The sequence below is a fragment of the Pelodiscus sinensis genome, chromosome 7 (genome assembly GCF_052426305.1).
Source record: "Pelodiscus sinensis isolate ZL-2025 chromosome 7, ASM5242630v1, whole genome shotgun sequence".
NCBI lineage: Eukaryota > Metazoa > Chordata > Testudines > Trionychidae > Pelodiscus > Pelodiscus sinensis.
The window spans coordinates 48,649,614-48,674,181 of NC_143058.1; the positions used below are offsets into that span (position 1 = coordinate 48,649,614).

General features: G+C 39.2%; 1 protein-coding gene across 50 annotated transcripts in view; it reads right to left on the reverse strand.

The window, feature by feature from the left end:
- Positions 1 to 19,612, reverse strand: part of TTN (titin) — a 323,995-nt gene extending 304,383 nt beyond the window's left edge. For 24 of the 50 annotated variants that reach the window (XM_089779932.1, XM_089779944.1, XM_089779939.1 and 21 more), the window contains exons 1-11: positions 19,390 to 19,612; positions 16,943 to 17,046; positions 11,790 to 11,993; positions 10,543 to 10,830; positions 9,095 to 9,183; positions 8,757 to 9,001; positions 5,103 to 5,403; positions 4,730 to 4,873; positions 4,124 to 4,240; positions 2,440 to 2,577; positions 206 to 355 (exon numbers count right to left, since the gene is read on the reverse strand). In XM_089779932.1, the coding sequence (XP_089636058.1) occupies positions 206 to 355; positions 2,440 to 2,577; positions 4,124 to 4,240; positions 4,730 to 4,873; positions 5,103 to 5,403; positions 8,757 to 9,001; positions 9,095 to 9,183; positions 10,543 to 10,830; positions 11,790 to 11,993; positions 16,943 to 17,033 (1,767 nt within the window). In that variant the 5' untranslated portion in view covers positions 17,034 to 17,046; positions 19,390 to 19,612. The remainder of the gene's footprint in view (positions 1 to 205; positions 356 to 2,439; positions 2,578 to 4,123; positions 4,241 to 4,729; positions 4,874 to 5,102; positions 5,404 to 8,756; positions 9,002 to 9,094; positions 9,184 to 10,542; positions 10,831 to 11,789; positions 11,994 to 16,942; positions 17,047 to 19,389) is intronic. The other 26 variants (XM_089779968.1, XM_089779967.1, XM_089779966.1 and 23 more) reach the window with 5 other exon arrangements.
- Between the last annotated feature and the right edge of the window lie 4,956 nt (positions 19,613 to 24,568).

Here is a 24,568-nt window from a genome sequence, read left to right on the forward strand (position 1 = left end):
AGAGAGTTATGGAGGTCTTATTAAAGCAAACTATTAGGAGTGAAGGACAACCCAGGAAAAACTAGATTCTAATTAATAGTTGACATAAGTTTCTAGTTGAAGTAAGGTTTAGAAAAAAAACCTGGAAATATATAGTTAGTATTTGTAGGGGAAGTATTAGTGTGCAAAGGGGATATCACAGGAGACTGAATATCACGTTTATTACCGTTCCTTTCACCTTTTCATCAGTTACTTGTACCCGTTCTTGTTTGGTAGCAATTTCTTCTCTGGTTCTTGATATTATGACTTGTTCTTTAGGTTTTTCAGTGGTAATAACTACTTTAGGCACAGAAGGTTTCACAGCTTCCTTTCTTATCTGGTGTTAATGATAAAAAAAAGTTTCAATTATATATGGTTTCAAACTAAATTACATGATTTTTTCAGGAAAGTGGGACAGGTTGATGTAATGTAATGTAGAAAAGGCAGTGGCATAGGTAGGAGTAGAAATTTGGGTGGACTCCAGCTTTCAAGTAGATGGATAATGACAGACTCTGCTAGCTCAGCTACTCCCCTGATGCCATGCCCTCTCCCTAGCTTTGGTGCCCCCAGACACAGTGCTTCATCTGCCAAGCTGGACTTCTACATGGACTCAGGCAATAGCTGCAGCATAGCTCTGTCCTGGATTTCAGGTGTCTGAGTGATACTTTGGGGCACTGTGGCAGCACCCTTATTCAGATTTGAGTGGGCCTGGAGGTTTAGTGGGTGGGCCACCACTCCAGAGATAATGGAAAAGAAAGAAGATGAAATGCCACTTATAGAATGGAATAACTATTTTGCATATGCCAGTTTCTGACCCATTTTACACAAACTGCAACCCAATTAAATTCAATAGGGTTACTTTGTGAGAGAGAGAATCAGGGAGGAATTCGCCCCCTATTAGTTACATGTAAGTGATCATCACTGTGTTCTCATAACACAAAACTTCTTTTAACATGTGCGTAGAAATGGACATTACTCTGACTTATCATCTACTCTTATTAGCCAGTGGGGCTACTCAGTTAAATAAGAGTTATTCAATGTGAGTAAGGGTTCCGAAATCATCTGGCATTAGCTGCGACACTGATCAGACAGTTTGCGGTCAGGCACAACTTCCAGAAAACTTCATTGGCTCAAATCCTTTGTATAAACGAGTATTGTTCTATTCTGATGTCTAACCAAATAAAAAGGTTCTCTTAAAACCCACCTTCATACAAGTCAGTAATTATCAATTGAGAATTAAGGGCATATTAGTAATGACAACCACAATACTGTACTTAAATTACTGATGACATTAAGAGCTCAGTCTTGCAGTTCCAGACTAGTGAGAACTCCTTTGAAGTCAGTGGAAGTTTTGATTGGAACTGCAGTACTGGGCCTCTTTATGGAACAGTTACGAGTACTTTATAAAACAAAATTTCTACTGTTGGAGCCTTCAGCTCATAAAAAGCAAAGGAAAATACAGGCAGTCCCCGACTTACGCGGATCCGACTTATGTTGGATCCGCACTTACGAACGGGGCTTTCTCGCCCCGGAGCTCGCAGGCAGCAGTCCCGCCACCTCGACCTCCGGGGCGAGAAAAGCTGCTCCCGGTGCCCCTGGTCTGCTGGGGACCGTCTCCAGCAGACCAGGGACACCGGGAGCAAAGCCGCAGTGGCGGCGGGGTCCCGCGCCTCTGAGGCTTTGCCAGAGCAAAGCCTCAGAGGCACGGCACCCCGCTGCGGCTTTGCTCCCCGTGTCCCTGGTCTGCTGGGGGGGGGGGGGCGGGGCGCAGCTAGTGTGCCCCCCCCCCCGGGCAGACCAGGCTTTTGTTGTGGACCCTGGGGCAGAGTAGCTGGGGCGCTGCCGGTTGGTCCCGCAGCGCCGCTCTGGGCACTACTGGATCAACCCGGCAGCACCCCAGCTGCTCTGCCCCAGGCGTCCTGATTCAGCCGCTGCTGGTCAGTTTCAGCAGCGGCTGAATCAGGACGCCTGGGGCAGAGCAGCTGGGGTGCTGCTGGGTTGCTCCAGTAGCGCCGAGGAGCGGCGCTACTGGAGCAACCCAGCAGCACCCCAGCTGCTCTGCCCCAGGCGTCCCCAAGTCAGCCGCTGCTGAAACTGACCAGCGCTGACTACAGGAAGCCCGAGGCAGAGTTGCTCTGCCCCGGGCTTCCTGGAATCAGCCGCTGATCAGTTTCAGCAGCAGCTGACTTGGGGACGCTTGGGGTTCTTAAGTTGAATCTGTATGTAAGTCAGAACTGGCGGTCAGTTTCAGCAGCGGCTGAATCTGGATGCCAGTTCCGACTTACATACAGATTCAACTTAAGAACAAACCTACAGTCCCTATCTTGTACGTAACCCGGGGACTGCCTGTACATAAAAATGTTAATGAAATTGATTGTTATTTCAGTATTATAAAGTTATATCTGTAACAGCTTTATTCACCTTTTCATGAGTGATGTGAATTTGCTCTCCTTTTGTAGAAATTTCTTCTCTTGCTCTTGATATTTTTTCTTGTTCTTTGGTTTTGTCAACAGCAATTATTACCTTGGGTATAGGTGTTTTCTCTGGTTCCTTTCTTATCTGATTTTTACAATAAAAAGAGTTTTAATTACGTATGATTTCAAATGCAAATTACATGACATTTATACAACATTGGAGAAGAGGCTGAATTAGTAGAGGGAAAGAAGATTGCATTTTGCTGTAGGTTCTTGTAGAAGGAAGGGATTGTGAGTCATTCTGTTTGCACCCTGGGTTAACTATCCTGCATACAAGTGAATATTATTGATATATGAGGACAACTCTTAGGAAAAATCCAATGTTTTATATGATTTTAAATATTGGCTAGACTGGTATCAACAACTGAACTTTCATGAAATATACAATGAGAAAAAAATATATCTTACTACAGAGACCGTCATTTTTCTACTTAAGAGCAGTAAGTAAAAAACTGGGATGGGAAGAAACTTATCTGCATTATAATCAACAGGAGAATAACCATGAATTTGAATGCATATTTTTAGTAAATTTAACTATCTAGGAGGCTTAGATGAAAATACAGAACATGCTCCTCCCTATCTAATGGTTTTTTTATTTATTTCTATCCCTCAGTTCTGTAAAGCTCCCCCGTCCAGACTGTTTTTCACCTTGAACCTTGTTATTTCATTCTAGATTCCATCCTCAATGCTAGACTCAACCCTTGTTCAGATCGAGAATTACCCACCCTCAACACTAGATTCCTTTTTATCCTCTCAGTTTGAAGCCTGACCTCAGCACTTGACTGATCCCACCTACTTTCTTTAGGAGTAGTCTGGCCTGGAGAAACTGAAAGGGTGATGGAATGCAGAAATATACCATTTCTAAGGGAGGGAGGCAGAAGTTAATGTATCTTCATATGAGACTCCTGGGAGTCATCCATAAATAGAATGAAGAAATACCAATAGGCCCTGATCCTGCAAATTCTTGTGCATTTGGTTAACTTTGCTCATTTGAATATGGAGTAAGGTTAAGCATATGCACGCTTGTTGCAGAAACAGGGCTTAAGTTAAAATAAATGTATCTGAAAATTAAAAGTAAAACAAAACACATGCTTAAAGTTATCTGAAATTCAGTCACAATATTTTGTTTCACATTGCTTTCAGTGCAGGATAAGTTGCTTTTTAATATCTCTTATCCGTTGTTTGTTAACAGGAAAATGTCACATACATGAAATAAGCTCAGGAACAGCTTAAAAACATGAATAATGGAGAATTCAAGAATACACATTTGATGTATTCTATAGCTATACAACAGATGGTAGGAAAATGGCATTTTTCCTTAAAGTCATTTTTTAAAAATCTCTTTAATCTATAATATTCACAGAGTACCAGCCACAATAATATTTAAATATTTTATACAAAAAGATCAGTCATCAAGAGAAAATTATGAGAATACTCGTATTGAAAACTAATGTGAGTGAGTGATATTAGTAATGAAAACTAGGGGAGAAGAGTTATATGGTAACACAATTTGTATTGCTGGGCTTTTTAGTTAATAAGTTACAACAAAAAAAGAAAGAAAAATGCATTTATAGTTTGTCTTTAAAGTAGGGTTTAACCAGCAATATTACACCTGTAACAACTGTATTCACCTTTTCACGAGTGATGTGTACTTCTTGTTTGGTAGCAATTCCTTCTCTAGTTCTTGATATTATTTCCTGTTCTTTGGATTTATCAGTAGCAACTACTATCATAGCTTGCTTTCTTATCTGATTTTTATAGGAGGGGAAAAAAAAACCTTAAAATACATCTAAACACATAGCAGAGATGAAATATATGAAAAAAGTAGTATAAATTAAGGGGAAAATGCTGGGGAATAGTTATTTTAAGCTCAGCTGGAAAAATTCAAGTTAAATATTAGGATTTATTTTGTCAGTATTAGAACAATATTAGGTAATGGAGTAAGTTGCCAAGGGATATTATGGGATCACTTGCACTGGAGTTATTAAACACAAGACATGACACCCATTCCCCAGGAATGGTGTAAGAATGTTTAAGTCAACTTGGTCATGATGTAAGGTGATGGATGAAATGACCACTAGCAGTCCCTTACAGTCCAGATGCTTCTGCACCAATAATGCATGCTATGTGAAGCACTTAGTATCTTGTTAATTTTGCACTGTGAAAATACATGCTTTGTTTGCATGTAGGATGAGGGAGTAAGAGGAAATTATATAACAGCTGTGCTTCACTTCTACCTGCTCCTGACCAGGTTGAATGTGTACTGCAGTCATTGCTGTCCTTTTAGCAACCTGCTCTACAGGGCTTGGAACTGGTTCTCTCACTCTAGCCAGGTCAACTGCAGCAAGTACAGTAGCAACAGCTGCTGTTTTATCAATGTCCTGTAGGACCAAAATTAGTCACATCAGAAGATATTGTTTTATAAGCTGCATACACAGAATAAGCATATGACAAATACATGCACAGAATATTGATCTCAAAAGTCTATTTAAATATTTACAGGGAAACTCCCCACAGTCTTTCAAATTACATTTAGCAGCTCTCTTCAGCAACAATGTCTCATTACAAAGAACCTAAGCAATGTCCTTTCCAAATTCAAAGACTCTTTACCTCTTTAGCACCAGCAGCTACACCAGCAACAGCGACACCAGCAGCCGCACCACTAATGGTCACCTGGTCTTGAACACCATATCTCCCTTCCCATCTTTCTTCTGTCCTTATCTGGGTAGCACTTGTAGTTACTCTAGTTTCCTGCATCCGTGCTTCTGATGCAGAGACAAAACTTTCTTGCTTCCAAGGAGGAAGAACGTCAGCAGCAGTTGCAACTGTCGCCTGTGCTTTACGGGTCAGTAATGGAGATTTCACAGGCCTAATAGGTGAAGTGGAGAATCTTCCAGCAGGAGATACTGACCTAATGAACAAACATAACATTACTGGTAATAAAATAACCACATGCTCCTTTTCTTCTCCCTCTCCCCAGTAAGAGAATTTTGAAATGTGTTGACTAAATTCTAATTATAGACTCCAGGACTACAAGAAATCTACCAATCAATGGTGATAGGCTGAATGGCAGCCGGGAACAAAGGATTTATTTGTTTAGAATAGTAAAGTATATTTGTTGATTTGTTACCTTCAAATTGTGTAAATTGTTAGAATATATGATCTGTTGACCATATTCCCATTCTCTTTCTTCCTTTACATTGTTTTTTACATTCACTTGTTCTCTCATTTGAAATTATGCTCCTCAGAACAGTCTTCCTGTGTTTATACAGTTCTCAATATAGTGGGACCCTAATCCTCTCTGATATTTTGGACACTAACATAATGTAAATTGTAAATAGGAGGGAGAGCTCATTGTTTTATTACTTATTTACTGGAAACCATCAATGTGCTTGACACTGCAAAAAGGGATGGACATGAGGAAGTTTCCTGCTTCTATAAGTTTTTCAGATTCTTAATGTATTTATGGATTTTTAATAACGTAATTGGCTTTTCAATGAAGACTTAAGAGAGAACACCACAATGTATTTCACTCAGGAATATACATTTAATTTAAAAGTGCCAGAAATGGTTAGTTTACATTGGATCAAAGACTATATAGACTTATTCGGGTAATGGGAGTTTTGGGAACGGACTATACAATTGGAGCATTATGTACTAAATGTGGCCCCAATGCTGCAATGAGCCTTGTGATTAAATGTTGTCAGGTATATGGCTGAGTGTGTTTCTTTCTGCATGTTCTACTGCATGCTGGCCGGATAGCCTGTACAGCAAGTTCTGACACAGCTGCCCAATAAATACACAGACCTAGGGAAAGGCATTAGGTAAGGTTTATTGTGAATTAAGCAGGGCCCTAATGTCCTTGCTCAATGGTTTCAGGTGCCTTAATACATGTCTGTTGCAATGCACTAGCTCAATTAAAGGAAGGACTTTCCATTATCCCCTATGCCAGCTAAGGACACTCCTTCTGAGATATCTTCTTATACATTGATACAGACAAGTTTCATATTGCCTCTCTGATGTATGTAGGTGCCACCCCTTACTTTGTACATGTTGGTTCGATCAAAACATCTGTATCCTTCATGCTGTCATCCCAACCTTATCTTAAAGAAGAGTTAGTATATTCCTGTTATATTTTGCGGAATTTGTGGGCTTTGAAGGGTTCTGGTACTACCCTTTTGTAATGTGTTTGTGCACATAGTCGATGCCTAGTGCTTCTTAGGAATGTGTGTTTTTGCAATATTAGCCCTGTTCTTCTCAGATTCTGTGAGCAGACCCTGCCTAGCTCACAGCCTAACTTTGCTTTATGTCAGCACTGACGACTGCTTTAGCCCAGGCCTCATACCAGCTCTCTAATGCAAGGCCTTATGTTTCAGGTCCACTTCTTACTACAAAACATTCATCTGCTAAAGGCCCCACTGAAATCAGTGAAAAATCATGAAGTCTGCCTTTGATCAGTCCATTTCAAGATTGGGATCTATCTCTATTGCAACATTTTCTTTTACCTATCACAGAAGCATGAATTGTTATCTGCTGTTACAGGGATAAACCAAGCTTTTGAAAGACTGGAATTAAAAAAATTGTGAGCATTAATGTGTGGTTATAAAATACTTTCCCATTTGCTATAACAACACTACTAAATACATCTCTGGCCCACAATGAGTTCCCCTATATTACATTTCTAGTACAGTAGAGTCTGGATTATCCGACCTTCAGTAATCCGACATTCCACTTTATCCCACCCTGCAGCTCCTGGGGACAAAGTGGCGCCAACAAGAGAGGCATCAGTGGCTCCAGGGCGGGGGCCGGGAGAATGGCCGCGCTCGCTGACCGGTCGTTCTCCTGGAGCCGCTGATGCCTCTTCTGCCGGCACCACTTCGTCCCCGAGAGCTGCAGGGTCGGATAAAGCACAGGCTGGGAGACTGGCCCCACTTGCTGCCCTATTGCTTTCCTGGAGCCGCTGATGCCTGCAGCTCCCGGGGATGAAGCGGTGCCGGCATCAGCGGCTCCAGGAGAGCGACGGGGCAGTGAGCAGGGCCATTCTCCCAGCCCGCGCCCCGGGAGCTGCAGGGAAGGAAGGGGCCAGGGCCAGGCAGGGATGGGGAACAAGCGGCTCCAGCTACAGTAGAGTCCCTATCATCCGACATTTTCGGTAATCCGACCACCTGCCGGTCCCATTTAGGTCCAATAATTGGGACTCTATTGTACCATGCAAAAGTTTCAATACTGACACTTTAGGAACCATTGTAGCACTATACTTTTTATGTTTATGTTCACATTTAATACAAATAGAAATGTTATTTTTGAGCCAATATATTTTACACAGGTCTTCTTCCTAAAGTGTATTTTTAGTTCATTATGCCCTCTAGATGGCGCCATTGCTATAGCTTTGCATTTACACAGGTGCTCATGTATTAACTATTCCTGGAAATTATACCACAAATCCATTGCTACTTCTTGCACATACAATAGCTGTTCTTACTGTGTTGAACTTCACCACAAAGCAGAGCTGGCATAAAGGTTTAAATGGGGCCTCATTCAGCTCAGAGATATTTTGCTTCTCCGATCCAGTTCTTGGTGCAGGGGTGAGCTGAGGCAACAGAGTCAGAAAAGTCTAATATCTCTTCATCAGTGCCTCAGTGCAATTAAATTGGGCTGTGCCATCCAACAGCTGTGGCCTGTGCATTTCAAATCACTCCCTTTCCTTCCTGAGGCCCTCTATACATGGCAGAGCTAAACCCTCATTTCCCCATAACCATGCTCATTTTGCTTCCTTCCACAGACTTCATTCTGGAATCATTACCAACATGTCCACAATATACTGTCTCCACAGATATTCACAGTGATTTTTCTCTTGACCTTTCCATTTTACATGAAACTCGCCAAATGCCTTTGGTCTTTTCTCTGTTCCCATACAGTAATTACCAAAGGCCAGATTCTGATCAAACTTAATCACGTATGGCTGCAGCAAAATAGGGCATTACTCTAGCTGTGTGGTTGAACACAGTGCAGAATCTGAAACTATACATTTTCTTGAAAGATTTCTTAAACCTATCTGAGAGGATGGAACATTTGCAGACAACTGCCAAAATCCTCCTCCTGAAGCTTTGACAATTGTGCAAAACCAAGACTCAGAACAAGCCCATATTCTTCCATTCCATGTTGTGCTTTCAGTTTGCGGCAGCACCATTCTTCATTTTTTTTCATTTCACTGGTAGAAATTACTCAAACTTCAATCGTTCCTTGATAGTTAACATGATTTACCTGACTGGTGATGGTGTTGGTGCTCTAACATGTCTTACAGGTGATGGTGACTGTCTAATGGGAGATGGTGATTGCTGTCGTGCCATTTGTACTTTCGCCGCACTGATTGGTGGAGTTGGCGATTTTGATGTAGGTCTAGGAGGCATTCGTGGAGGTGCTTTGTGTGGGAGCTGTTGCCCTGTGGTACTGTCTATGGACATTTCAACAGTTGTAAGTGATCTAGCATCAAAGTGGGTTTCTATTTTCTATAATGAAAGAAATAACAATGGTGAGACACTCCAATGCTAAGAATCAACATTTAAAGCTTTTAACATTATTAGCTTTTAAAAAACACAGACCTTTTCAATTCTGGCTTGTCTTGTTTGCGAAATCTGAGCAGTCGAAACAATTGTCTTTGTCTTTTTAGCGGGTACTGCTTCTTCCTCGCCTATTGGAAGGTAAAACATGAGTAGTCAGGAGAATTATGTGGCAATAAACAATAATCGCTTTTTAGAAGGAATTAAATGTGCAATTCCAATTATATATCAGCATGCGTAAACACCAGAGAAAGAATTAATCAGCCATCTGTTTTTCTTGCGGTATCTATAGGCAAATAATTGTGAAACCAGTTGAAATAAGATTAGCCTTTTTGTGTAGCTATGAAATTAGGCCAAAATAATTAAAAGCTTATTAATTATACAAGATTTTGAATGCATGCTTCAAATTCATTGCAGTCTCCCAAATACATACATAGTTAGTCTAAAGTTGTGTTCTAACTGGTGAGCCAAGAAAGGCTGCCTGGTGTATAATGGCATCATAAACATGATTGATAGGGCTCCATTCAACGTACAATTCAGTCTTGGTGATTTTCAGTTTAAAAAATACAGTAGATGAAGTACAGACTTTTACAAATATGTATGATAGGAATGAGTTGATCAGAAAGGGCAATTCTGCTGTGCCTCATTCTGGGCAGCTTCCAGAATTTTCAAGTTCACACTTTGCAGACACATTGTGAGAGCAGAGACCTGAAGTTAATGTGCACTGATTTGTGAATTTCACCGTGAATATTTTTCATCTGAAGAAGTGGGTTGTGTCCATGAAAGCTCATGAGACCACCTACATGTTTTGTTAGTTTTTAAAGTGCTGCTAGATTATTCGTTGTTGTTTAAGTTTTTCCAGTTACAGACTAACTTGGTTACCCCATGAAGCTAGCCTACCATTCATTTGCTATGTATATCTCACAAATTCCTCTAGTGAGGAACTTCTGATAAGGCACAGAAATGGGGCCATTTTAACATTGCTCTTGCAGTTTTAATATATACCCATTTTACTGCAAAAATCAAAATGTGCTTTAATTTGTTTTTGCCGTGACAAATAATCATTTAGCAGATTAAAAACAGTATTGTTCATACTGAAGTCGGTAAGAGTTTTGCTCAATTTACCAACAGCAGTAGATAAAAAAACCTTGGTTTTAAAATCTAATTTTTTAAAAAGTCTGCAAGAGCAAATCAAAACAACCTTTCATTTAAAAGAAATCCTTCTGTGATGTCTATACTATACTAATATAATTCAAAATTGTCTAGCTGAGGGAATTGTTTTATGTTGAAAACAAACATTTTGTGATCAGCCTGGAATCTTTTATGCCAAGTTTCATCTTGGAATAAATTTTTACAACCAGGTTATAAAGTCTTGAGAAATGGGTTATTAATGAAATTTCTGATCACCATTAATTGCAGGAGTGCCCTTTATATCACAACAAGAATGTCCATGCTCTTATTTTCATGGATTATAACCTCTACTCTATTACCTTGAACCAGCAATTCGGCTGTTGAAGTAGCTCGTCCCACGCTATTTGTGGCATTTACTGAATAGGTTCCGGAGTCTTCAGGATAAGCTTCTGCAATTATTAAACTATAGAGGTCTCCTTCTTGTGAAATTTGAAAATCGAGGGAGCTTTGAATTTCTGCTCCATCCCGATAAAACTTCACCACAGGTGTAGGGATTCCAGTCACTTTTACATCAAGTCGAACTTGCTTTCCTTGCCTTACTGTTATGCTCTGTAGACGTTGTGTAAAGTTTGGTGGTGCTGTTTCAGCTACAATTTGATTAGAAAAATTAAAGAAAAATGCACTCTATTAAGTCAACTTCATAAGGACTAAAAATTTCTAATACGAGAAGCATTCACAGACTTTAAATGCTTTACAAATTCCCTTTCTATATTAACTACTGTCTTGTTATTTATCTTCCAGTTGTATTGATATAGAAGAGGGCTACATTGTTGAAAATTAAAATAAATTAAGACCTTCTTCCTGCAAGTACATATACATGTTCTTAACTTTATTCACATAAGTAAAGCCCTGGTCCAGAAAACACTTATACACATACTTAACTTCGTGTTCTATTGCAGGCAGTGGGATTACTCACACGAGTAAAGTTGAACATGCACATAATAGTTTGCAGAATCAGGGCCTATAATATATTGATAACAAAGGATCCATTCTATAGTCATGTGAGTACAATCCCACTGAAGTTAATAAGGGCCCTATCCTTCGAACCCTTATTCACAGAAGTAATCTTTACTCACATGACTAATTCCATTGAAAGTTTCTCATGCTACTTATGTGAGTAAAGATGATTCTTGAATAAAGGCTTCTAGTGTTAGTACAGACATCTGAAAAGATTATACTCATGAATGTTTGTCTGGTTCATAGTTTATATTTTTTAAGACTGTTGTAACAGTAATACTTGAAAATTCACCATGAAGTGATGAAGAGTTCTATCTATATCTATAAGGAATCTAAGCATATATTGACGTTTTTGTGAAAACTAGCTTGCTTTAGGAGTACAGAATTTATTTGCTTTTTCTATCTTGTATAGTTTTTCCAAATCATATCTCTGTTAGTTTTATTCAAAAGTAAAAATAACACTTATGCATTTTATTTAAATAAATATAAATATAAATCCCTGATCTATTTATTTTTATTTTAACTCCCCCGCCACTGAGGAGCAGGGGAAATGCCAGTAGTTTGCTGCTTCTCCTTATCCATACTGTACCTGTGACAAGTAGCTCAACGGTACTACTGGCTTGCCCAGATCTGTTGGTGGCTTGTAAGCTGTATCTTCCACTGTTGGCTGCTGTCACGGCGGGGATCACGAGTTTAGCGCGGCCATCGCTAAAGGAGATCTGCACGCCGGGCAGAGTTGCAGCAGAGATTACCTGGCCATCCCGAAACCAGCTCACCTCAGGAACTGGGGAACCTATAGGAAGTGGTAGATAAAGAAAGTCATTTGAGCATCGCTGTTAGACCAGGAGCCCCAAAATACCTCTGCTAATTACGAATATGTGTATAGCAGCATTCAACCACCTGAGGGAACTGCTGCATATGCACAGGTCTGCAATAATACCAACAGCAGAAAATCACAACATTCAAGGCATTTCCTTGTTGCAGATGTCTTGACAGAACATAGGGTTTTAGTGTAATTCACTGGTTGCCACATTAAGAATTTCCTCAAACAGTGTCTAGCAGCATTTGGAAGCCCTGTCAAGGGAGTTGGCATTTAAGTGTTATATGAAAAATTGAGAAATTCATGCAGCTGGTCAGGCTTTGATTTGTTCACTAGGTGTACGTCTAGATTACAAGCCTCTTTCGAAAGAGAGCATCTAGACTGCAACCAGTTCTTTCAGAAAAGAGCCGCTTTTTCGAAAGAGAGCACCCAGGCAGTCTGGATGCTCTCCTTCAAAAAAGCACTGTTTGCATTCAACAACACCTTTTTTTGAAAGAACACTTTCGAAGAAAGGCGTTATTCCTCATAAAATGAGGTTTTCCGCGATCGAAAAAACTGCGGCATTCTTTCGATTTAATTTCGAAAGAAGGCGGCAGCAGTCTAGATACAGGTAAAGTTTTTTAGAAAAAAGGCCACTTTTTTAAAAAAAAAAACTCCTTAGTCTAGACACACCCTAGTATAAAAAAGTAAAGTCCAGGTTCCGAGTAATTAAATTATATAATCCAAGCATTAGGAAACAAGGAGTAAATTGAAAATATAGTACTTCCCCTAATAATGAATTTATTAAATAAGCTATCACTGAAAGTGACTGTCACACAAAGTAAAATCAAAAGTTATCTTCATATATTTCTGGAGAGGATGATAGCAAAGCTTCTGGAAAGTGAATGAATGAGGGATTCATATAATCTAGCAGATACATTGGGTCAGATATTTTGCTGTTCAAATTTCTTATTGTTTTTAGGGGCAAGCCCCTCATGCAAGACTCCCACTTTCAGTATAGACTCCATGGGTAGTTATAATTAGCTTTTTGGTTCAAAGGGCGACAAACTGGACAGTGAAAATCCTCTTCCAGCATGCAGACTTTGGGTACGTCCAGACTACATGCCTCCGTCGACGGAGGCATGTAGATTAGCCAGATAGGCAGAGGGAAATGAAGCCGCGATTAAAATAATCGCGGCTTCATTTAAATTTAAATGGCTGCCCCGCTCTGCCGATCAGCTGTTTGTCGGCAGATCGGGGCAGTCTGGACGTTCCCCTGTCGCCAGAAAACCCTTTTGTCGACCGCCCCGTTATGCCTCATCCCACGAGGCATAACGGGGCGGTCGACAAAAGGGTTTTCTGGCGACAGGGGAACGTCCAGACTGCCCCGATCTGCCGACAAACAGCTGATCGGCAGAGCGGGGCAGCCATTTAAATTTAAATGAAGCCGCGATTATTTTAATCGCGGCTTCATTTCCCTCTGCCTATCTGGCTAATCTACATGCCTCCGTCGACGGAGGCATGTAGTCTGGACGTACCCTAAGTCACTCAGCTGGTCTATTACCTACGTCACAGAGCAGGAGACAAGTGGCCCTGTGGAAGCTATTTCAGCTGATAGGACTCTTTGTGAGCACGTCTAAACTTGTTCCCTAGTTTGAGCTAGATGCAAATGTAGCCGACCGAAATTGCTAATAAAGCAGGGATTTAAATATCCCGCACTTCATTAGCATAATCTCGCCTGCGCATTTTTCCGCTCAACAGGTGATTGGAACCAGGAAGTGCGCTCTGGGACACGTTAGTTTGAATCAGACCTCTTGGTTCAAACTAACATTACTCCTCAAAAAATGGAGTAAAAAATGAGGAGTAACGTTAGTTCGAACCAAGAGGTTTGATTCGAACTAACACGTCCCAGAGCGCACTTCCTGGTTCGAATCAGCTTTTGAGTGGAATAACGTGTGGGTGAGATTATGCTAATGAAGCGCGGGATATTTAAATCCCTGCTTTATTAGCAATTTCGGTCGGCTACATTTGCATCCCTAGCTCAAACTAGGGAGCAAGTGTAGACGTACCCAGTGGTCCCAAGAAACCCCTTATCTAAGACGGAGGAACCCAAATATTGGTTAACTGGTGGATCACTATTCTCATCCATGCCTCTTCATCTCAAATCGCCTTTATGAACAGCCTTGTAGAAGTCCCTATAATGTTGGGTTCTGTGCAGGGCACGGCTGTGCTTTTATGCATGACCTCTTCCAATAATGCCCAACTGCAGAACTGGACTAGTCCCATTGAATAAAGGCCCTTTCTAGCCCCTGAGGCTGCACTAGTAGAGTTGTCCTACAGCTGCTACTGCAATCTCAACAGAAACTCTATCTCTGTATGTTCCAAAGGACCTGAGGCTTCAGAATTCCACCCCCATCACTTACAAAGAACCACTCTAAAGAACAGAGTTATTTATTTGAATTCTGTATGAGGACAAGGATTTGACTACATGAGAATAAACTGAAGAAGAATCTGAGCTGTAAAAGTTTTTGTTGAGAGTCTACTATCATTCTAGTTTAGAAAATTTGCAGATTTTGCTGTTTCTCAAAATACAAATGAGTTATTTGGTTTTTATATTTACTTATAAAAATTAAATAATGCAAACATGATCTATAAGAATATGTGACCAGTCTTGGAAAGAGAAACTTTTCAAACCAAAAATAGAAACACATTTATATGGTTATTGTTTCATAGATGCAGCTAAGCAAATACCAATGATTTGGGGGTGGCACAACTGTCAGGGGACCAATTTGAGATACTTTGGGCCTGAGTTTTACAAGCGCAGAGCATATCAGAGTGAAGCTTGTAAATGCATATTTGCCTTGCACAGTATTTGAAAGGGTATACCCTAAGTAAATTAACCAGAGTCCAAGTGAACTTTTTATTAATAAATGCAAAATCCAAACAATACTGTGGAAATGTACACACACACACGCAATTCACAGTATGGTTCATATGTATAATTTAGTTTATTTACTCTAGTGTCATAGGCTGCATCCGGTAGTGTTTATTAAGCACACCATTAGTGCACTCAGATTAGTTGTGCTCTTCCTATTCAATCTAGGATTCTGCATAATATATTGACATATAAAATGGCTTTATTTAAAGATAAAGACAAAGATTGACAAAAATATTCAAATGACTGATAAAAGAGACCACAATCCATGTGACAGAAATGAAGTTACACTGTCTGCAATTTAGAAGGTCGGGTTCAAGGAAATGAAACGTCAACAATTTTTTGTACATTAGAAAAACTTAATACTGAATCACTGCAAGAGCTGTCAGATCTGATGAGTGGCTAAAGGGGGGGAGAGATGTTCCAGTATCCTACAACATGAATAAGAGCTAAGGAAAGATTGGTTGGCATAAGGTTTGGGCCTAAAATAAAAGAATGAGACATGAAGTGATGTCTCTTTTAATAGTATTAAATTAAGTTGCACTCACAAATATTACAGGATATTATAAATGAAAAGAAAAAAGCTGAAATTAGACATCCATCAAGAATGCCAGCATTATAACTGGTTTTAATGATACATTTAACTATTTTACTTTTCTGGTCCATAGATTTATTACAAAGGTGAGTTTCCTCAGCACATCTATACTACTTGATATGAAACCTACATCAACCTACATTTTACAGAAGTTTGGGATGGCTAACACTGGAACAGAGGATCAAACTTTGAAAAGTGAGTTCACAGGTAAAAATAATAATTGAAAATAATTCACAGGTAAAAAGGCATAGAGAGGTGTTCAAATGTTCCAAATGATTATATGTTAATCAAAGCGTCCAAAATATTGTTATGCAAAAGCATGAATGGCAGTCACATTTTGGAGTAAGTACATCTTAAACACCCATAGGACAATGAATATCAGCCACAGAAAATGGCAGTGTTGATGATGGTGCTAGACAGATTATATATCTGCCAAAGAGTAATTGTACAAATGGATGATTTGTTTTATAGTGTGAGGGCAGTTACAATGCTAATGCCAACACATAATACACTTCCTTAATCATTCCATTCTATATCACTTCTCTGTAGTACTGCGCATGTGTCCTGGAACAAGGCACTAGCTGTTCTGGCACTTATTTTGATTGACGAATAGGGGTTGAGTAGGGCTTGATACATTCTCCATGTTGATGCGCATTCATTTGTTATTTTTATCATGTAAATATTTGATAATATGGCACATCATTTAAAAAATGAAGGTGCTTCTTTAAGTTGCCCCATGATCTTAGTTACATTTGGACAATCTTACACTACCTCTAAAAAGACTTTCCTACCATTCTGAGTGAGAACACAAGCCCAAATTCTGTGCTTACAACCCTTACCACTCCACCAAAATCATAGAGTTGAGGGGGTTAAACAGAAATCAACAGAAAATGAGCCAGTGTGCCCAACACAAAAAAAATTGCCCCCTTTTTCTTTAGATCAGCAACGAACCTTCTGTTGCTTGGCCCCTCAATCTGTCATATCTCTGTAGACTTAGTGTCCACATCCCTAGATCTTTCACTAGCACAGTTTGAACTTTTATTCCTATTTATTCCTTTACTTTTCGGAGTCCCAAGTCCTCTCTTATTAAAGTGCGTAAGAATCTGGCAACAGACTTGAAGGGTAGTGGAACTGGCCTTTGCTTCAGATCCATCATAATTCTTCAGTGCACAATCTGTCTCTTGGAATCTGAGAACACTCCTGGGAGTAGGCTAATCCATTGAAAAAATGGCATTGTATTACTTGACCCTTTCTGTGCTGTCAGATTTGGATATATTCACATATTGACAATCCTTATCCCTCACATTATAGGACTATCTAAAGCACTGACAGTTTAATGTTTGACTTACATTTCCACAACATAAATAATTCAGAACCAAGAACTGCAGGTAAAAAGAAGGGAGTCAGTCTTACCACTAATATGAGCCTCAAAGGTTGCGGCACTACCCTCCAGTGCCACAACACTTTTTAACGGCTGCGTAAATGTTGGCGCTTTTGTCGTCATCTTTATAGGCACTCTGAAAGTAACAGGAAAATATAATTAGATGTCAAATGCTAAGCTCTTTAAACAGTTAATTTCCTCTCCTTTCTTACTGTACTAGCACTTTTTATTAGTACATGACCTGGAATGATTTATCTTTCTCAGGCATCAACCATGTTGATCTGATTATGCTTTAATATTGGATATATTGAGAAAAAAAGAATCTGGATTTGGTAGAACTTTATAGGATATAATTATTTCATGTGTGGGGCCTACACCTGCTCCCACTGAAGACAATAATGCAACACCTGTTTTCTTCACTGGCAGGAGCTATGGTCTAGTGGATTAAGTATGGCACCAGAAGCCTGGGTTCTACTGTTGATTATATCCTGGAATTACAGTGCCTCAGTTGCCTTATCTGTCATAAAGGGAAAATAATCCTTATTCATACAGGTCCAAAAATGGGGGTGAATTGAAAGTGTTCTGTAACTGCAAACCACCATTATATTCACTGGGAGCAGAATTAGGCTTTAAACTGCAGCTTAAAAGGAAAGTGGATGTCTGCAATCTACTTGGCCTTTAATTACTAAAGGACAGCTGGGAGGCTTCCCTTTTTTAAGGTATATAGTAAGTAGTGAATAATTTAATCATATACAGACGCATATTGGCATTAAGAACGCAGACAAAATTCAACTATTTCTCAGAAAAGCACTCAGTGGAATTTGGAATACTGAGAAACAGCTCTCTTTGAAACATGAGCTAGGGGATAAGGTAGTCACGGACACTGATGACATGAACAACTGCAGGGAGATATGAAATCTGAAAGAAAAACAGTGTTCTCTCTTCCTATGCATAATAATTCTTTGTATAAAATAAACAGACCGAAAGCCATAGAAAAGTGTACATGTTAGAGTTATTTTTACTTTATTTAAAAAGGACTTATTTTAATTGTATGTTGAATTTAAATGAATTGCGTTTAGATATTTCTAATGCATGGATACCCATCTCTTTAGTAATAAGGCCATATTATTTAAAACTGAAGTTATAATTTCCTTCATTAAAATATTATGTGATATACTGTAATCATCATGATTCATCAGATAAGACATGCTTTAGAAAAGATTACCAAGATGTCTGGACTTTGTAGTGATATATTCCCTTATACTGTGATTTGTAGATGCACTTTTGATTCTGTGCCTGATACTGCCACAGTATCAGACATAGTTTTATATTTGTGAATGAACCTTTATTTAAATCTCTCTAAGTCTGGGCCAGCCCCTGCCATACATAATTGAAAAATACTTAGAACAGACTCATTGAAATTGGTGCTTGGCTATTCAAAGGAACCCAGATTTATAGGAGCCTGGTTCCCTTCACTTTCAGTGGGATATGGACACCAAACTTCTGTAAGGCTTCTTTTGAAAATGCAAGCTGTGTGATTTCATGTGTGATAATGGGTTGCACAGATAACTTTTTAACTTGGTGTACAGAGTGATTGTTTCATTTCTGAAGTTTTTCAATTTGTGAAAAAGTTTAAACAAATTAGGAATAACTGACATTTAATGTCAAGGTGATCACAATTTCCAAAACTGTGCAACAAGACTGTACATATAACTTTAGCATATACTTATTTTTCTCATATTTACTTCAATTGTGGGTTAATGATTTGACAGGTATTTGAAAGAAAAATAATTTAGTATTTAAATAAACAGTATCAAAACTATATAGATTATTTCCAAACTCTAGAAATATGTTGGGAATTATTTAATTAAGTATAATTGATGTTGAATTTATTGAAAGTTTAAATCTCTCATTGGATAGGCACATTTAAATTATTAAGGTTTTGAACTTATAAGGCTTTTGTATAATTACGATTAAAAGGTCTGCATCTGAAATAACAGGCTCCAAAAATAACCTCCCCAGCTATGACTGACAGCAGACAAGTGTTCCAGAGCTGCTGTGTAATTGATACCTTCGCAGTTGATTCCCTTAAAAAGTCATCAGCGCTTAGCTGATACCATATGCATTTTATCAGAGCTATTTTTGGAGCTTCTCAGTTTATCTCTGAGTAATATAACCTTGAACACTCCCAGTATACATAAAAAAGTTTGTAAGCTAACCAGACATTTCCATATACATTTAAAATGTATTAAAATATCACATGCACTTAAAGGGCTATTAACTGAATTTTATCAAAACTCATTCAAAATATAAGACATCATTCCTGATAAAAAACTTCAGTGTTCATATGCTATATTCTTATTACATAGTCATACAACATATGCCCATAAATATAAATTTGTATTTTTGTGTTCTATCAAAATGACCAATGACTGACAAAGAAATGTAGTTATACTATTTAAAAAAAAATACTACTAACCTGATTTCTCAAGAGTGCCTATAAGGAGTGGGCTAAGCCCAGCGAAAGTTTTGTAAACGACGTCCTTATCCAGAGTAAGATTTTAGACAATCCCAATAGGAGAATCGTTGAGCCTCTAATCATAAAAAAAAACAAAACTACACAGTCTTGACAGTGTAGTTTTGCTTTTCTTTGCAATCCCTACACCCGAGGCGAGGCTGGGAATGCACGACTGCTCAGAAGTGCTAACATAGTTGTTTTACTTTATATACCCCTGATCTGCTGACAGCTCTGCACATCATGTCCATGCCACTTCTGATTGGTTCGCTAAAAAAAAAGCATCATGGGAGATGCAAATCATACACCACCTGTTGGTCTGATTGACAATGTTAATTTTGGAAGCACAAAAGGGATTCACTGACAAAATGGATGTGTATATTCAGAGTATATTCTAGTTTAAAGTCCAACCATTTTATTTGCAATTGCTAATTAGTTACATCACAAACTTAAGAAAAAAGTGACAAGGAAGGATTTTTGTTAAAGCACAGAACACAGCCAAATCAATAATGGTACTGTCAGTCAGTTTCAACCTTACAGTCTCTTCCCCTACAATGACTAAGTAGCTACCAAATGCATCTGTCAATCATCAGGTCACATAAGTAAGATGACCTCATACATGGGACTTATTTTATATAAATATATTAATTACAAGTTGAAGGTTTGTGTTTGATACAAGGTAGATATAACTGTTTTTTTTATTGTTAAAAAATCTGTCTATTGCTAACTGGATATGTCTTTCGGTAGGATTTGTCAAAACCAATGTCTGAAATGAAGAAATACGAATGTCAGGAAGGCACACGCACAACAGCAACTTTTGTCATGCTTTAAAACCCAGTCTTTAGACCTCCCTCCTTATCTGGGGGGGGGGAGGGGAGGAAAGGGAGAGGCGAAGGGGAGAAAAGAAGGGGCGGGCTGTGGATGACTCATGTAGCCCCAACTAATCAGCAATGTCTCTCCCATTTTGCTTGTTGACAGGTCCTTGACTGAGCGAGGCCCAGCTTTACCATGCTGTGGGGCTAACTGTGTCACCAGCTGCCTTTGCCTCAAAACCAGAAGTCAGAGTCAGAAGAGGCCTTTGTGCTGTCTTCTCCACCTGGAACAGTTTGTCGTCGCAGACCCAGATATCATTCCAATGCACCCGTGTACGCCTGTATGTCAGGGTGTTAGTGACTCCTTTAGGCTTGCCAGATGCTTTCACCAAAATTCCCAAATATGGCAGGAAAAAAACTTGGCTGAGCAAAAAAAAAAAACCCCAAAAAACAAAAAAACCCAAAACAGGAGACCAGAACAAAAAAAGATTGCTGTGCCTTTAAGAAGATTGTCCCCGCCGTCCTTCCGTCTGAGAGAGACAGAAAATATCGGACATTTTACATGTCCAGTATTTTCTGGGTTTTTTGTTTTTTTTTTTTTTTTACCACACAGGGACAAGAAATAACAGACTGTCCTGTCAAAAACCTGGCAACCCTAGCCTCCTTACCTAACCTTCATTTTCTTATCTGCCTAGGCCCCTATCCAGCAACTACTTAAGCATGTGCTTAATTGGTTCCCCATGACGTCTCACAGTTTTAAATGCCTTCTCAACTGTGCCTAAATGCTTTGTTAGACACGAGGTTTATGCCTCACGATACACACTGAAAAGAGGCCAGATGTGCCTAGCACTTGCAAAAGGGCTGGGGAATGGCAACAGGGTGGGAACCTTTTCTGTGGTACTGTCCCCACCTCCTCAGAATATGCAGAAGGATCCATGTAGGCCCAGACACTCAGATTGGAGGAAGAGAGGCTGAGGGAGGAGGAAGGGAAAGTAAACAATGTTCCACCGCATATTTCACAAGGAATTTGTAACAGAAGAAATACAAACAGAAGATTTTCTATGCCAATCCACTTCATGCTCAAGAACCCCTCTTCCTTCCATGGCAGCCTGAAAATTGGGGAGTCACATTGCCAGGGTGCTGGAGTAAAGGAAAGGAAGCCTCTGAGATGCGATATCTCTTCATGGATGAAGCACCCTGCAATGTGCTGTTTTGAAGGGAGAACAGGAGATACATCATTTCCTGTTCATAGATTGACCTGAGGAAAACTTTGTGAGGGGAATCTCAGAGTTTTATACCATCTCACGCATTCCTAAGGTGTTTTACATATAAGGAATTGATCTAGCCTTTAATTTACCTTTCTGGTTAAAAAGGTCATCTTTAAGGGCATTTTTGCTGCACAACGGTAAGAGGAAAGAAGCAGTAGTGTTTACTATAATCACCTGTGTTGATGTAGTGTCAACCTCACAGTCCTGGAAGACTGGTATCATAGTCTATGGATGTAAAGCTAGTCCATCTGCATCCATTTATTGTCATAATATGAGACAGGCCTTGACTATAGCTAGGATTTATATGGGGGAAGACTCATTTTGCCTCCACCAAAGCATGTATGACAGCCAAAAGAAACCTATGGGATTGTAAGGGGTTTAAAAATAACTGCTAAATTTTTCATAGTGAATAGAAATTACTCTAGAACAACAATATTAACAGGTAGTAAAAATGTCTGCAAAGTTGTGCAAATGGTAAAATTGGTGAAAAATCATGTCTGTAATATCATATAGTCGGTGGTGTTATGGAGACAAACATAAAATTAAGAATGTAGCATGAAAATCACTGAGTAAAATTAATCATTTAAAAAATCTTTTTTAAAAGCTGACATGTTGTTACCTTTCCAATAAGTGAATTTTGATGGTGACCCAACATTACTGTTTCTGCTGGGAAAGGGGATAAAAAATCCCACGAGTGACAACATTCCTTTAAAGCAAGTTATGAAGTATCACAGAAAACTAAAGCTTTATACCCAAACATGAAGAAAAAATGGAAAGTGTTCTCTAACTGCAAAGTATATGTTTAAAACTGCATTCACTAACTTAACATCAGCCTTTTTTGCATATATACATTGTGTTTTGTTACACTGGAGTGATTCCACCTACATAAAGATCATTGTAGTATAAGAGTATTGGGGCAGATTCAAAACTGGCTAAGCCACATTGTCCTTATTGCTGTGACAAATTGAAGTTCTACCCACTGCCTTAAAAAAAATCAAAATATGTTCACATGCAATTCCTTAGATAATGATCCATAGCTCTTATCCAGGGCTTTTCCTCTTTAGATCACAAAGGGCTTTACAAAAGTGAATATCATCGTCCCCATTTTCCAGATGAGGAAACTGAGGCACCGAGCAATGAAATGACTGCATCAAAATCACTCAGCAAGTCAGTGGCAAAGCCAGGACTTGAACCCAGATTGCCCAATTCTCAGTGCCTTGTCCACTAAGCTAAATTAGCTCATGATATATCATATCCTATATATAAGTTTCCTCTTCCGCAAAACCTTAGCGAGGCATTAACCCTTGGAGAAATGGGTACTAGTATGCACCTAATACACATGGCACATACTATTTCTCAACTTATACAATATGTCAGAAATGGAATGTAATCATTAGTGTAATAATACACTATGGGACTGATACTACAAATACTTCTGCATATGAGTAACTTTGCACATGGGCTATTGCCTGAGTAATTGTGCATAAGGGAAACAATTACTTCAATGGGCCTGCATGTGGATGTATTGCAGGATCAAACCTTTAGTCATGCGAGTGTAGAACCATAATTTCACGGTTTTCTGATTTTTGTGTGGTTCACCTTCCAGTTTTAGCAGGGTTTTCATGTATTTGTAAATGGAGTTTCCCTTGTTCGCAAAAATCAATCAACCAATAAATAAATCATAATATGCAGCATTTGCTTAACAGCAGTAGAGTGCACGGTACTGAAAAATGTATGGAGTTGATAGGACAGAAGCCCTGTAGATGAGCTTTTCTGTTGGTGTAGGAATGCTACTTCCTTGAATGCTATTAGCTAAAATGGAAGATGTGTCTACATTGGGGTTTTTGTGTGTGTTTTCTTACACCCTTATACAACTAACAAGCAACAATTCATTTTTCACCAACATAATCTAGAGGACAAATCCCTACAGAGTTTTTAGTTTTCTAACCGTTATCACTGAACACTAGAACTCTTCAGACAAAGCATTTTTGTAATGGAGAAGTTCTATTTCCCTGCTTCCGCTTTGAGAATGGCTAAACTGCTCCTTCCCTCTCCTCAAAACTTTCCAAAAATATTTTCTCATGAATGAAAACAAACAAGTGAAATATCAGCCTGAAAGACAAAGATTCTATAAGCAACAGAGAACATTTACAAAAACATCTGAGACACCTTAACCACATAATACCTCAAATGAAATGTAAGTATCTTTGGCCAGATTGATGGCTTGGGATGTTTGCACTCTATTACACAACCATGTGAGAAAGCCAACTTCCACAACAGCCAACTTCAGGGCTCTTAATGGAGCCTGGAAATATGACTAAGATGATGATGGGATCATAGACTTCACTGATCTTCTCCACTGATAGCACCTCCTAAGGGTCAGCTATTGAGCAATAAGGTCTCTAAGGAGTATGCCTACATCTATGGCTGAAAAGCTGATGCTATCAAGTGCTGGTGCTATATGAAATGGTGGGATAAGCTAAACAAGAAGGCTATGTCTACACCGCAGGCTTTTTGCACAAGAACAGACATTCTTGCGCAAAAACTTGCAGAGCATCTACAATTCATGAGCCTTTTTGCGAAAGTAAATTTACAGTAAAGCATCAGAAAACAGGGCTTCTTCTGGAAGTTATTCCTCTCCCTGCGAGGAATAAGCCCTCTTGCGCAAGAGCTCTTCCACAAGAAGGCAGTGTAGACAGGCAACATGAATTTCTTGCGCAAGAAACCCCTATGGCTAAAATGGCATTCAGAGATTTCTTGTGCAAGAGAGCATCCACACTGCCATGGACGCTCTTGTGCAAAAGCACATGGCAGTGTGGATGCTCTCTTGTGGAAGACCTTTTGCACAAGAACTCTTGCGCAAAACAGTTCTTGAGCAAGAAGCCTTCAGTGTAGACATAGCCGAACTGAAGCATGGGTGGTGTGTATGTTTGTTTGAGAGAGGGAGAGATGAGTCTCCATAGTCTACATCTTTTCCCTTTTTAATTTCTAGGATTCTGTGAATGATTTAGGCATGCTGCTTATCAGAAAAGTGACCGTGTAAACAAAAGTTGCCTTCTTAAT